The sequence below is a fragment of the Saccostrea cucullata genome, unplaced genomic scaffold, assembly GCF_032062105.1.
Source record: "Saccostrea cucullata isolate Sc308-1 unplaced genomic scaffold, CSIRO_AGI_Scuc_v1 ctg2090, whole genome shotgun sequence".
Lineage (NCBI taxonomy): Eukaryota > Metazoa > Mollusca > Bivalvia > Ostreida > Ostreidae > Saccostrea > Saccostrea cuccullata.
Window position 1 is genome coordinate 75,477 of NW_026938870.1, and position 13,930 is coordinate 89,406.

At 35.1% G+C, this 13,930-nt stretch overlaps 1 protein-coding gene across 1 annotated transcript; it reads left to right on the forward strand.

Annotated features, from left to right (window-relative positions):
• The first annotated feature begins 237 nt into the window (after positions 1–237).
• LOC134251630 (uncharacterized) lies at positions 238–13,914 on the forward strand. The gene is made up of 6 exons (XM_062734037.1): positions 238–760; positions 1,961–2,209; positions 7,596–8,120; positions 8,487–8,584; positions 9,013–10,182; positions 10,467–13,914. The coding sequence occupies exons 1-6, from the start codon at positions 286–288 to the stop codon at positions 11,175–11,177; spliced, it is 3,228 nt and encodes a 1,075-aa protein (XP_062590021.1). The 5' UTR covers positions 238–285; the 3' UTR covers positions 11,178–13,914.
• The last annotated feature ends 16 nt before the right edge of the window (positions 13,915–13,930 follow it).

The window sequence follows — 13,930 nt, forward strand, 5'->3', positions numbered from 1 at the left end:
TTACATTTTATATGATGAAGGGCTTTTACTAATTTATTCAATTATACATCTGATGGAATTTTTGTACAGAGGCTCAAATGAATTGTGTGGGCATCAATAACAAGTCCCTTTTCAGAAACATTTAAATCAATGTAAGGACATTTGTTATTTGTGTAATACTGATGTAGATATAAAGCTTACTCCATTCCGATCAAAAAATATTAACAGACGTTGATGTTGATACATTCCGAGCTTGTATATCTGTATATATTTTTTGTTTATTTTGTAGATGGAGATACATTATTGATGTGCCTTCTTCTTTCCGACTCCTACAAAATAAACATGAAAGAAGGAAACTGGATGACCAAATATAATGCTGTTGCCAAATGTTTTCACTCCAAGGAAATCTCAAAGCCATTTGCTATTACAGATTTTGAAAAATACGAACCAATTCTGAAAATTAATGAGTCCGAGATCAGTTTTTCCAATGAATGCTTCAAAGATATCAGTTTCTTAAAATTATTAAAGAGTCCTAAAATAATCAGAGAAGACCGGAATAAAGTTTATACAATAAACACTGCTGATATTTTCTTGACTTGGGCAGAAAAAGAAAACATTGCTGAGTACTGTAGATCCTGGAATTATCAGAGAGGAGAGGATGAAGTTTGCTGTTGGTTAATGCCAGATAAAAATGAAGAGTTTTTAACACGACTAGAAGAAGACATTTTCACGAACCCAACAATGGAGGACCAGTCATTCCATGAGGCCGTATTTAGAAAATGTAGGTCTATTTTCAGCTCACCTGAACCAATTACTTGGATAAAATTTAACAATAGAAGTTTTTTGCTAATGAGTAACAATTTACATGTATTTTATTTGTCCCTGATTTTATCTATAACTTAAACTTTTAAATCTTTTTTCCCCCTTTTAATCCTTTACATTGATGTTGTAAGTTAAGTACGATAGACACTCAACTCACCTGAGTCATTCATCTTTGAAGAATTGTTGGAGTCATTTTATCATCTGTAGACTGTACTCATTGGACGTCCTTTTTAGAATCTTTTTACCAAATTTAATGAAACTTAAATGAAATCGTTCTTAGGTAATTTGAGAAGGTATACATTTATGATTTTCCGAAACTTATGCCGTTTTTTAAAGATAGATTATATGCTACTTTTGATTCACGATTTAATCTTGGTCAGAATGCAATTTTTGTCACAATTACAGCTTCTTCAAATAAGTATACAATTCAGATTGTGTTATATCAAATTTTAACATGTTATTATGTTACATGTATTTGCTTATGATCATTGCTAGACAAACAGACCTATGTTTTAACATGTTATTATGTTGCATGTATTGGCTTATGATCATTGCTAGACAAACAGACTTATGTTTTAAAAAGTATAAGCTGAGTATTGTTTTAACAGTAAAGGTATTCTATTATAAAAAAAAGAAGGATATGGAAATAACAAACAGTATTCAATCTCAACGTCCATTAAACAAGTATACAAAATAAGTGCAGAGCAAACACGGACCTCCGAAACACCAGAGGTGGGATCAGGTGCCATGGAGGAGTGAGCATCCCCTGCCGACCGGTCACACCCGCCATGTACTCGTTGTCATAATCAGGATATAACGGAAAAAATCCGTGGTCAATTCAGTGTATAAATAATGGACTAACAATTGGTATGAAAAACCTTCAGTCAGCTTTTCATTCAATGATAAATTGTATTTGCTGACAATGTCATTGTATCGACCATAGAATTTACGAAATGATGACTTATACTAAGATAAAAATGTTCATCTGTCTTTTCTACTTATATTTTTAATTCACATACTGATAAGGGATAAATAAATCAATGAAAATTCTACATTCGATATTTGGATCTCGAGAATAGGAAAGTTATCTTCATGATTGTTTATAATCATTTGTTTGACTCCGTCACAGCTTTGTAACGTTAGAGTTTTGTCATTACAGTTGGAATACCAATGCAGATTATCCTAAGGGGAGACAAATCAGTGACGAATTTCATTGAGAATTTAAAGAAAGGGAAGACAACCATGTACCATGCCTCTGGGATGATAATAGGGTGTGCTGGTAGTGGGAAAACAACATTGTTAGAGAGACTGAAGGGCATTGACCTGGAGAAAATAAAGAAAAATATCAGGTCAACTAGAGGAGTCGATATCCACACAGATGTGTTTGATGTGAAAGAAAGCATCCAAGGTATTTAATGCTCACCTTAGCTGAAGGTTTAAGTGAGCTTTTCTGATCAAATTTTGTCCATCGTCCGTCTAGCTGTCTGTTCATCTGTAAACTTTTCACATTTTCGACTTCTCCGCAATAGCAACTCAGCCAATGTTAACCAAACTTGGTACTAAGCATCCTTAGGTGAAGAGAAATTTCAATTGTGAAATTGACAGGCCAAGTTACCATACAAGGGGAGATAATCAAGAAAAGACAAAATAGGGTGGGTCATTAAAAAATCTTCTTCTCAAGAACCACAATGCAAGAAAAGCTGAAACTTATGTGGAAGCACCACCTCCCCCCTCTACACCTATTTGTCTGCTTGTAAAGTAGGGTGTTTAATAGCGATGAGGGTGTCCTCCTATCCACCTTTCCATCAGTCCGTCTATTACATTTTGGGGTATCCATCTCATATCTGCAACTCCTCATTACCACTTAACACTGAATAAAAATCTGTACCACAGGCACTTATAAATAAAACTAATGAAACTTTCATAGAATCTTTGTTTAATATATAGAGAAATTTTAAACCTTCTCTGAATGGACACAACTTTCTGGTTTCTTAATGCAAAACATAGAAAGTACCATTATATTGATGGTATCAGGCATCTCGTATTTGCAACTCCACCTGTACAACTTAATAAAGTTAAATAACAATTTCACATAATATTTATACCCCCCACAAAAAAAGTTTGGGGGGTATATAGGAATCACCTTGTCCGTCTGTCCGTCCGTCCGCCTGTCTGTGCAATCGTGTCTGGTCCATATCTTTCTAACAGAAGAACATTTGAATCTACTACTTCACACAAAGATTGCCCATGACCTAAGGGTGTGTCATGACCTTGACCCAAGATCATTTGGGCAACTTCAAGGTCACTGGAAGAAAAATTTCATAATTCGTGCCTGGTCCATATTTTTCTTATGGATAAACTTGGTAGGTTTTCATTTCAGACAAAGATAGCCCATGACCTAAGAGTGTGTCATGACCTTGACCGAAGGTCATTTGGGGAAGTTCAATGTCACTGGAAGAAAAAATTTATAATTCTTGTCCGGTCCATATCTTTCTAATGGATAAACTTGGTAGATTCTAATTTCACACAAAGATTGCCCATGACCTAAGGGTCTGTCATATTTACTTATGACCTAGACTCAAGGTCATTTGGGGAACTTCAAGGTCACTGGAAGAAGAATTTCAAAATTTTGTGTCCGGTCCATATCCCTCTTATGGATAAACTTGGAAGATTTTCATTTTAGACAAATATTGCCCATGACCTAAGAGTGTGTCATGACCTTTATCCAAGTCACTTGAAGAAAAATTTCATAATCATGTCTGGTCCATATCTTTCTTATGGATAAACTTGGTAGGTTCTTATTTTACACAAAGATTGCCCATGACCCAAGGGTGTGTCATGACCTTGACCCAAGGTCATTAGGGGAAGTTAAAGGTCACTGGAAAAAAATTAGTAATTCCTCTTTGAAACATATCTTTATTATGGAAAAACTTACTTCTGAAAAACCCAGTGGGGGGGTATTTTGTCCTGTTTGGACAGTTCAAGTTACTACATACTATCATTGCATATCTCCTTCTTTATGTTAAGATTGGACAGATATTTAGTTTTTAGGTCACCTGAGTAAACTCAGGTGACCTATTGCTATCTGTTTTCGTCCGTCGTCGTGCGTCGTCCGTCGTCCGTCGTGCGTTAACATTTGAACATTTTCAGCTTCTTCTCTGCAACCACTGAACCAATTTCAACCAAATTTGGCACAAAGCATCTGTGGGTAAAGGGGAACAAAAATTGCGAATTTCATGATCCCTGCCCCCCTGGGGCCTGAGGGGTGGGGCCAAAACCACTAAAATTAATGCAATTTTTAAAAATCTTCTTCTTTACTCCTGGACATCAAGCAGTCAAACTATTTGCATGATTGTAATCAGCATTGAGTCCTCTACCAAAATTGTGAAATTCATGGCCCTGGGGTCAGGGGTTTTAGTGCTAGGGCGGGGCTAAATAAGTATATAGTGAAAATGCATTATTTCTTTGAAAATCTTCTTCTCTGCTCCTGGGTATTAAATAAACCAACTAAGTACATAGTTATGATAAGCAAGAGTGCCTCTACCAAAATTGTGAATTTTATGGCCCCAGGGTCAGGGGTTCTGGTGTTAGGGTGGGGCTCTATTGATAATATAGTAAAAATACATGATTTCTTTGAAAATCTTCTTCTCTGCCCCTGGGTATTAACTAAACCAAGTAAGTAAATAGCTATGATAAGCAAGAGTGCCTCTACCAAAATTGTGAATTTATGGTCCCAGGGTCAAGGGTTCTGGTGTTGGGGGGGCTCATTGATTATATAGAGAAATTACATGAATTCTTTGAAAATCTTCTTCTCTGCTCTTAGGTATTAAATAAACTAATTTAGAGCATATTTTTGATGAGAAAGAGTGCATCTATCAAAATTGTGAATTTTATTGCCCCAGGGTCAAGGGTTCTGTGGTTGGGGGGGGGGGGGGGGCTCTATTGATTATATAGTGAAATTATATGAATTCTTTGAAAATCTTCTTCTCTGCTCCTATGTATTAAATAAACTAACTAAGTACATAGTTATGATGAGCAAGAGTGCTTCTACAAAAATTGTGAATTTTATGGCCCCAGGGTCAGGGGTTCTGGTGTTAGGGTGGGGCTCTATTGATTATATAGTGAAAATACATTAAATCTTTGAAAATTTTCTTCTCTGTCTCTGGGTATGAAGCAGATGAACTACTATATAGTTTTGATTAGCAAGGGCCCTAATCTTGCAGAATTGTGAATTTCAAGGCCCAATTGTCAGGGGTGGGGGAGGGGCTCTACTTATATACTGGAAATGAATTAATTGTTTGAAATCTGGTCCTTTGTATTTATAAAACATTTCTTTACTTTTTGATAGGCAATTTTAAGGGTGCCTTTTAAAAATTTGTGCAACCTGGGGTCAGAGATTTATGTCAGAGTGTTAGGGGCACTACTGATTATTGATGAATATTACTGATTAGTTGGAATGCATTTTTGTTCCCCTACCCTGCATATGGGTATTCAGTAACTAAGCTAAGCAACTGCTAAGTTTATTGTTATGATGATCAATGGCGCCTCTTTCAAAATTGTGAATGTCATATAGCATCTGGCTTAAAACATAATATTGAATCAAATTCAATACACTGTAACTGGAAAGTTGTTGCATAATGCTCAGGTGACCTATAAGGCCCGTGGGCCTCTTGTTCAATAGTAAAACAGACTTCACCATTTTTCTCATATGGAACCTGTGGATATCATTTTGTGAGCTCAATACTCTCAGTACCTCTAGATTTTATTATACCCCACGCAACTAGTTGCGGGAGGTACATGTATAATGTTTCTGACTGGTCCGTCAGTCAGTCAGTCAGTAAGTCCGTTAGTCAGTCAGTCCTCTTTTTTTGTCAGCGCAACTCCTCATAAACCGCTGCACAGAATTTCGTCAAACTTTGCAGGTATTTAGGACACATTGTGTAGATGTGCATAATACCAGGAAATTCCGATTCCATTATTTTTTCCGGAAATTTCCGCACTTTTAACTTAGGCCTTTGGCCATACCTTGAATATAGAGATGAACAGTTTGTCAGCACAACTCCTCATAAACTGCTGCACAGAATTTTGTCAAACTTTGCAGGTATTTAGGAAACAATGCGTAGATGTGCATATTACCAGGAAATTCCGATTCCATTATTTTTTCTGGGAATTTCCGCACTTTTAACTTAGGCATTTGGCCATACCTTGAATATAGAGATGAACAGTTTGTCAGCACAACTCCTCAAAACGGCTGCACAGAATTTCGTCAAACTTTGTAGGTATTTAGGACACATTGTGTAGATGTGCATATTACCAGGAAATCCCGATTCCTTATTTTTTCCGGGAATTTCCGCACTTTTAACTTAGGCATTTGGCCATACCTTGAATATAGAGATGAACAGTTTGTCAGCGCAACTCCTCATAAACCGCTGCACAGAATTTCGTCAAATTTTGCAGGTATTTAGGATACAATGTGTAGATGTGCACATTACCAGGAAATTCCGATTCCATTATTTTTTCCGGGAATTTCCGCACTTTTAACTTAGGCATTTGGCCATACCTTGAATATAGAGATGAACAGTTTGTCAGCGCAACTCCTCATAAACCGCTGCACAGAATTTCGTCAATCTTTGCAGGTATTTAGGACACAATGTGTTGATGTGCATATTACATGTACCAGGAAATTCCGATTCCGTTATTTTTCCGGGAATTTCCGCACTTTCAACTTAGCTTTTTTTGCCATATTTTGAATATAGAGATGAACAGTTTGTCAGCGCAACTCCTCATAAACCGCTGCACAGAATTTTGTCAAACTTTGCAGGTATTTAGGACACAATGTGAAGATATGCATATTACCAGGAAATTCCGATTCCTTTATTTTTTCCGGGAATTTCCGCAATTTTAACTTAGGCATTTGGCCATACCTTGAATATAGAGATGAACAGTTTGTCAGCACAACTCCTCATAAACCGCTGCACAGAATTTTGTCAAACTTTGCAGGTATTTAGGACACAATGTGTAGATGTGCATATTACCAGGAAATTCCAATTCCATTATTTTTTCTGGGAATTTCCGCACTTTTAACTTAGGCATTTGGCCATAGCTTGAATATAGAGATGAACAGTTTGTCAGCGCAACTCCTCATAAACCGCTGCACAGAATTTCGTCAAACTTTGCAGGTATTTAGGACACAATATGTGGATGTGCATATTACCAGGAAATTCCGATTCCTTTATTTTCCCGAGAATTTCCACTTTTGAACTTAGATTTTTTTGCCATATTTTGAATATAGAGATGAACAGTTTGTTAGCACCACTCCTCTTAAACTGTTTTACATAGTTTTGTCAACCTATGCTGATATTTAGGACATATTCCATTATATTATCCCAAAGAGTTTTGCCTATTATTCAAGAAAATTTCTCATCCCCCCCCCCCCACCACCACTTCAAATTAATGTGTGGATTTGTATATTGTCAAGAAATTTTGATTCCATAATTTATCTAGAAACTTCATTCACATTTAAATGTCCTCATATGCAAGTCATTTTGATGTGAAGATTTTTTGCAATTATTGCCCTTTGTAATCTATACTATGTATTTAAAGTGCACTGTGCCTTTCATTAAATGTGTTTCACCGTCAAGTTATGGGGGAGCGTGGGGTATGTGAGCTAGCTCACTTTTTCTTTCATTTCTTGAGTTGTAGATTTATATAAAGTAGAATAAATGTCTATTTGCATAAAGTACAGGGACAACAAAGTGAGACGGTGTTAAATGTGCATGCATTTTTATTTACAGCAAATTCTTCAGGCCAACAACAACGCTTCAAACTTAAACTTGATAAAATAGATTTGCACCAGAGTGTTCCTGAATCTCATGCAAAAAATGCAGCAGATGATGAGGAAACACAGGAGAAGATGGAACCAGAAGATGATGAGGGCAGTACGACTGAAGCATCAAGCAGTGGACAAATATCACAAGATGATACCGACATTAACCCTACCTCATCCCATGAACCACAGGGGGCCACATCACCAGAAAAAGTACCAGAAGTTATGAATGAAAGAAAAGATTTTCGTCATGTTCCAGAAATTTTTGGAAATTTACAGATAGGTGCAGAAGATATTTCAGAAGATCCAGATAAAAAAATATCCATGACTGACTTTGCAGGACAGTGTTCATATTATGCCTCACACCAGATTTTTCTGAGTCCTCGGGCGTTCTTCATTCTGGTGCTGAATATGGAGAGGAAGTTTGATGACAAGGTTGGAGAAGAAGTGTGTTGTCAGGAAGGTTCTGTTTATGGGGGATGGACACACAGAGGTAGCTTATCATTTATTACATGTATGGCCCAAATCGTTTTCAAGCACCACTGCATCAGATCAAAATTTATTCCATTGATAAATGTAATTGCCATATTAAAAAGGAAATAAGTAAATTTTCCATTTTCAGAACCTATCTGCCCCATTGAATTTTGAAACTTTAGACCTAAGAAACTTTTATCCTAAATGAGAATGATCTCCTATTTTTTGTGTCCTTCTGTGAAGCTTGACAAAGGCAATAAATTTGTTATATTATGCCCTGCCTTGTAAATAGCTTTGACATATAGAGTTTCTCATCTACGTCTGCCATTTCCTGCAATCTATGTTAAAGAAAACTTTTACCGGTAAATGTTTCTTTGTTTTTCAGATTATCTAGAATTCTGGATGAAGTCCATTCATCAATATGGCAGTGATAAGGCTCCTGTCATCCTGGTTGGTACACATTGTGAGAACAAAACAGAAAAGGTATCATTTTTAAATACTGCTATTTATTATGTACTCAAATATATTACTTTGTCATGGTTTTTCTGATTTGTATACATGTATATTTAATATACTGTAGAAGTACATTTTTCACGTGGTATTATTAACGCTATGTACATGGTCACAGATTTTTCGCGGAAAGGTTGTCCAAGCATCCTTATAAATGTAAGGCATGAAGTGACAGTCTAAGAAATCTCCATAATTTTCTACTCGCGGATTAATCAGAAAATGAGATTTCGCAGAATTATGATCCTGTGGAAAAAAGTATTTTTACGGTAATAATATCAGGTATACATGTGTTTCAAAAACTCTGGGGGAACAAATATTAACAATCATTGTATGATTATGAACATTATTTTACTATGACTTATTTCTTACCAAAAAATAAAATAAGCAATTTTTTTTGTTAGGAAAAAGAATTGTTTTTCCGAGAAGTATGGAAGACTCTTGACATGAAGAAGAAGTCTTTGCAAAAACATATCGATGTGAAACGGCGATTTTCGGTCGGATTCCATGAGAATGAAAGCCTTGAAAAACTAAAGATGTCCATTGCTGATGTTGTATGCAAGCTTGATCACTGGGGTGAAGAGCTTCCACAGTCATGGGCTATGTTTGAAACATTCTTTCAGGAAAAGAAAATTCGCAAAATTTTGAGTAGGGTTGAACTTCAGTCTTTTAATGAAACATTGCCAGAGGGAATAAAGCTCCATACTATTGAAGATATGGATGCCATGCTGCAGTTCTTCCACGACATCAGAGAACTTATGCACTTCAATCAACAATTCCTCAATAAAGTTATTATCCTCGATGTTCAGTGGTTTGCAGATGCCTTTAGAAATGTCATAACAGATAAAAACCATGCACAAGAAGATTTATTTAATTTTGCCTCAGAATGGGACAAATTCAATGAAACTGGAGAATTAGATGAAGCACTGCTATCTGCTATATGGAGAATGAACAACAATGGTTACCTTGAACACAAAGAGGACATCATGATGTACATGGAGAAGTTAGGACTCTTAGCTAAAATGAGCGAAAAAACATGGTATGTTCCGTGTATGAACATGATGCAATTTCCAGTGGACTGCTTCTCATCATACCCTGCCTCCTCCATCCTTTGCTACACGTTTGATGTTCTTCCTGTGGAAATTTTCCACCGCCTTGTAGCAACATGCATGCAGATTCCTTGGGAGATTTTTTCAGATGAAGAAAGAGGATGCATTTACAAGACTGCAGCTATTTTAGTGTTTCATGACCAGCACCATAACATTATGCTCGGAATGACTCAAACAGAAATTCAGGTACAGGTGTTTGTTGTGGAGGGAGAAGTTGATGTTTCAACCTGTCACCAGATTAGAGAAAACATTGAGCGTATATTACACAACCTCTCCAACACATTCCAGAAAAACTCAGATTTCCAGGTTGCATTCAAATGCAAATCTACTGGTTTTTGTGACAGCAAAGAAAGCGCTGTCATTAGTGAATCAAAGTTCATCAAAGACATTTTTCTGTGTCCATCTTGTCCAGCAAGCAAAAAACATCGTATCATTAAAGAAGATATAACAAAATATTGGGAACAGGTAATTCTTCTGAAATGCATCAATACAGAAAACATATATTTGGCAAATGTAATCCAATTTATCATTTCTGATAATTTTATATTGAATAATGATATGACATTTGGATCATAGCAACATTCATATTTAATATATTCATTAAATACTGAGTCATCTTATATCCATTTTAGGATATTAATGTCCAAGAAAAATATATTTAAGATTTCATTTACCATTTAAATTTCTGTGTTATTTTATCTGTATTTCTAAAAAGAAGTTTAGTATTTTTATCTAATTATCATTTTCAGACAAACCAGAGTAATCCTGGAACTTCCACAGCTTCTGGACAAGATCTAGAGGGTCGATCCAGATTTGCCAAACTTGGAATGGCAACGAACGATGTCTTAAATCAGGCCTACAGAGATATTCTAAAGTCAGAAGTCCCTCCCTCTGATATTGAAAACAAGGTGAATTCATTATCAAGCAAAGAAAGGAAGAATTTGAAGTTGAATCCAGATCAAGAAGGTCTTTTGAAAAAAGCAAAAAATACTGGATATAAGGAATTCGATATTTCCTTTACATACAAGATGATAAGAAACATTTGTTTAACGATCCCTAAACCAACAAAAGGAAAATGGGGAGAAGAACCTGCTGCAGGTGAGGTGACAGTGGGTGACGATATCGAAAGAATAAGGTTTATACGAAATAGATTGGCGGCACACGTTAGCTCAGCTTCTACCCCTCAAAAGGAATTTGACGACACCTGGTCAGTGATGTCAGATATCTGTCAAAGATTGGAAGCCTTCACTGGAAAGAAGTACTTTGCTGAACTTAAGGATATTAAAATGCTGAATTTGAAAAGGGAAGATGAAGAATCTATTATACAAAAGCTTTGCCTGGAACATCACGAAATGTTAAAGACTCTCATGTCAGATATGCAAGAAGTCAAGTTAGATGTAAAAGATATTAAAAAAGCAGTTATGAAGCCAGAGAACACAGGTGCAATGAACAATGCATAAGACCTACAGTGAAAATCTTCAGTAAATACATGTATGCAACTTCAATGCTTATCTCAGCGAATTTCTCATTGACATCATTGATATTTTGCAATATACACCGAAGTAGGCATGAGAATTGGCCATCCAAGAATGCTGTTGAAATTTAAAGATAAATGTGAGGTTTTCGAAGCGTTGCCTTCTTTTTGCGGTATGGGAAATTCGTGGGTACATAAAAAAAATAAATAAAAAGCTGGACAATTTTGAAATTTTCAGAAGAAAATCTTCACCTAAAATACAGGTTGTTTATTCGTTTATCATTATTTTTATTTTTTTTATTATTTTATAATCATTCATTTTTTTTTTTTTTTTTTTTTTGGCTCAACAGATTTCCTTATGTTAACTATTGCTAAATATCTTTAGTCCTTCGTCGTCAATCATGCATCGGTTTTAAAGTTTTGAATATTTTCAGCTTCCTCTACCTTGCTGAACCAATCTAAAATTTGGCATGTAGATTTAATACAAGAAGAGGTTCAAAATTATTAATTTTATGGTCCCTGTCCCTTCCCCTTCGGAACTTGGGAATTAAGCTAGAACTCTCACTTTTTAAATCTGATTATGTACTTTTGGATATCAAGCAGTCAAACAGTTATTGTAATTTTAATAAGTATTGAGCACGTAATCAAAATCGTGAAATTCATGGCCCAGGACTTTGGACTGAGGATGACGCTCTTGTGATGATGTACAAACTGTAGTGAAAGTGCACATATGTTCTCAGTCGCTCTGCATATTAAGAAGATAAGGTTAATTTATAATGTGGAGCATGTTTGCTTCCATATGTCTCCATATGAGTGAAAAATTCTTTAAAGGGACGTTAATAGGAACAGTCAATCAATCTAAACTTCGATTGGCAACAAACGATGGGTCTAATTCAAGGAATCAGAGATATACTGGAGATGGAGGTTCTTCCTACCTTTGTTTATAATTAAGTAAAAGCATCAACAAATTCTCTCATTGATCTCAAAGATTGACACATTTGTTCCGCTATTCCCAAACCAAGAAAAGAAAATGGAGAGTGGAGCATTCAACACAAAAAGAAACAGTGGGAGATGATATCGAAAGAATTGGGTCAATTCAGAACAATTGACGTGAACTCAGCCTCCACCCCTCAGACAGAATTTGAAGACACCTGGTCATTGATGGCAGATATTTGCCAAAGTTGGAAAACTTTCACTCTAAAGACGTACTTGGATAAACTTAATAAAATTAAGAAACGGACGTTATAAGAAAGGAAACTGATGATGCTATTATTGAAAGGATTAAAATGGAAAATCAGCATGAAATAAAATGGCAATAATGTCTGATTTGTAAGATATTAAAACAGAAGTATTGAAGATTGAAAGCAATAATGAAGCAAATTGAGAGTATTATTTATAGAGCGTATGACTACATGAATGTGTAAATCACTAAACTAGTCATTATTGAATAGCAAGAATTTTGTTTGTAGGATTGGATACTTATATGTGACTTGTATATTGAGAAGTTAATCAAATCTCCAGAATTTTACACACTTTAATATAGTAATATTGTTATCGTAATTCTGGAACTACTGATATACAGAAAGGATGCTACAAATTAGGTGTATTAATCGTAAAACCTATGGCTACATGAATGTGTACATATCGCTAAACTACTTATCATCGAGGAAACAGTACTTTTTGTAGGATTTGCTACTTGTATTGAGAAGGTAATCACAACTTCCAGAATTTTTACACACTTTAATATTTTAATATTGTTATCATAATTCTGGAACTACTGATATACAGAAAGGATGCTACGAATTAGGAGTATTACTCGTAAAACCTATAACTACATGATTGTGTATATCACTAACCTAGTAATTATCGAATAGCAATAATTTTGTTTTTAGGATTGGATACTTATATGTGACTTGTTTTGAAAAGTTAATCAAAGCTCTAGAATTTTACACATTTTAATATTGTTGTCGGAATTCTGGTGCCAAAGATTCTAATGAATTTATCCTTTCTTTACAAGAACCCAAAGATAGAGAGAAATTCGAGGAAAAGGGCAGAGGAAAGTCACATTTCAAGAAATATCAGAATGCAAATAACCATGCATTTACGTAGTGTGTACTCAATTATTTTAGTATGTTAATGAACTGTAGAAGGATTCGATATTTTTTTATACCTTAAATTGTGTCATGAGGTCATTGTATTTTTCTTTGTAAATGATTTTACCAAAGCAATGTTCGTTATTTAAGCAAGATTATTCTTCCATTATGTGTACATGTAATACGACCTGTGTTATTCTCAAGTTGTTGCGTTAAAGTTACTAGTACAGTGTATAATCAAATACCTGTACAGTCACTTTCAGACTTGATAACCCCAAACAAAAAATACTACAGTATTAAACTAAAGTTTAATACTTTACTTAACTATAGCATCAATGTAAGAGCTTTGATAAACATGAACTATAGTGAAAACTTTGGAACTTTAATTTACCACAATAAAGAAAAATTGATTTATAGCAGACAAAACTTTTAACATTGATATTCTTTACTAAGAAAACTAAAACTTTGGTTTACTGTAGTAAAAACAAATTAAAATCAATCCGGTACAATTGTTCATTATAGTTACAATAGTACATGTAAACTTTAGTTTATTAAAGAATTTTTTTTATTGAAAAATGTTTTTATGAATACCAAGATGAAAGAATCTGGGGGGATTAGGCGAGTCATGTCCCAAAGGGGTTTTATA

What these genes read in the sequence shown, in the direction of transcription:
- LOC134251630 (XM_062734037.1), top strand. Translation starts at nt 286, where the DNA reads ATGTGCCTTCTTCTTTCCGACTCCTACAAAATAAACATGAAAGAAGGA. An exon ending in TGGGGGATGGACACACAGAG is followed by an intron (nt 8,121 to 8,486) that starts GTAGCTTATCAT and finishes TTTGTTTTTCAG; the next exon opens with ATTATCTAGAATTCTGGATG. An exon ending in GTGAGAACAAAACAGAAAAG is followed by an intron (nt 8,585 to 9,012) that starts GTATCATTTTTA and finishes TTTTTTTGTTAG; the next exon opens with GAAAAAGAATTGTTTTTCCG.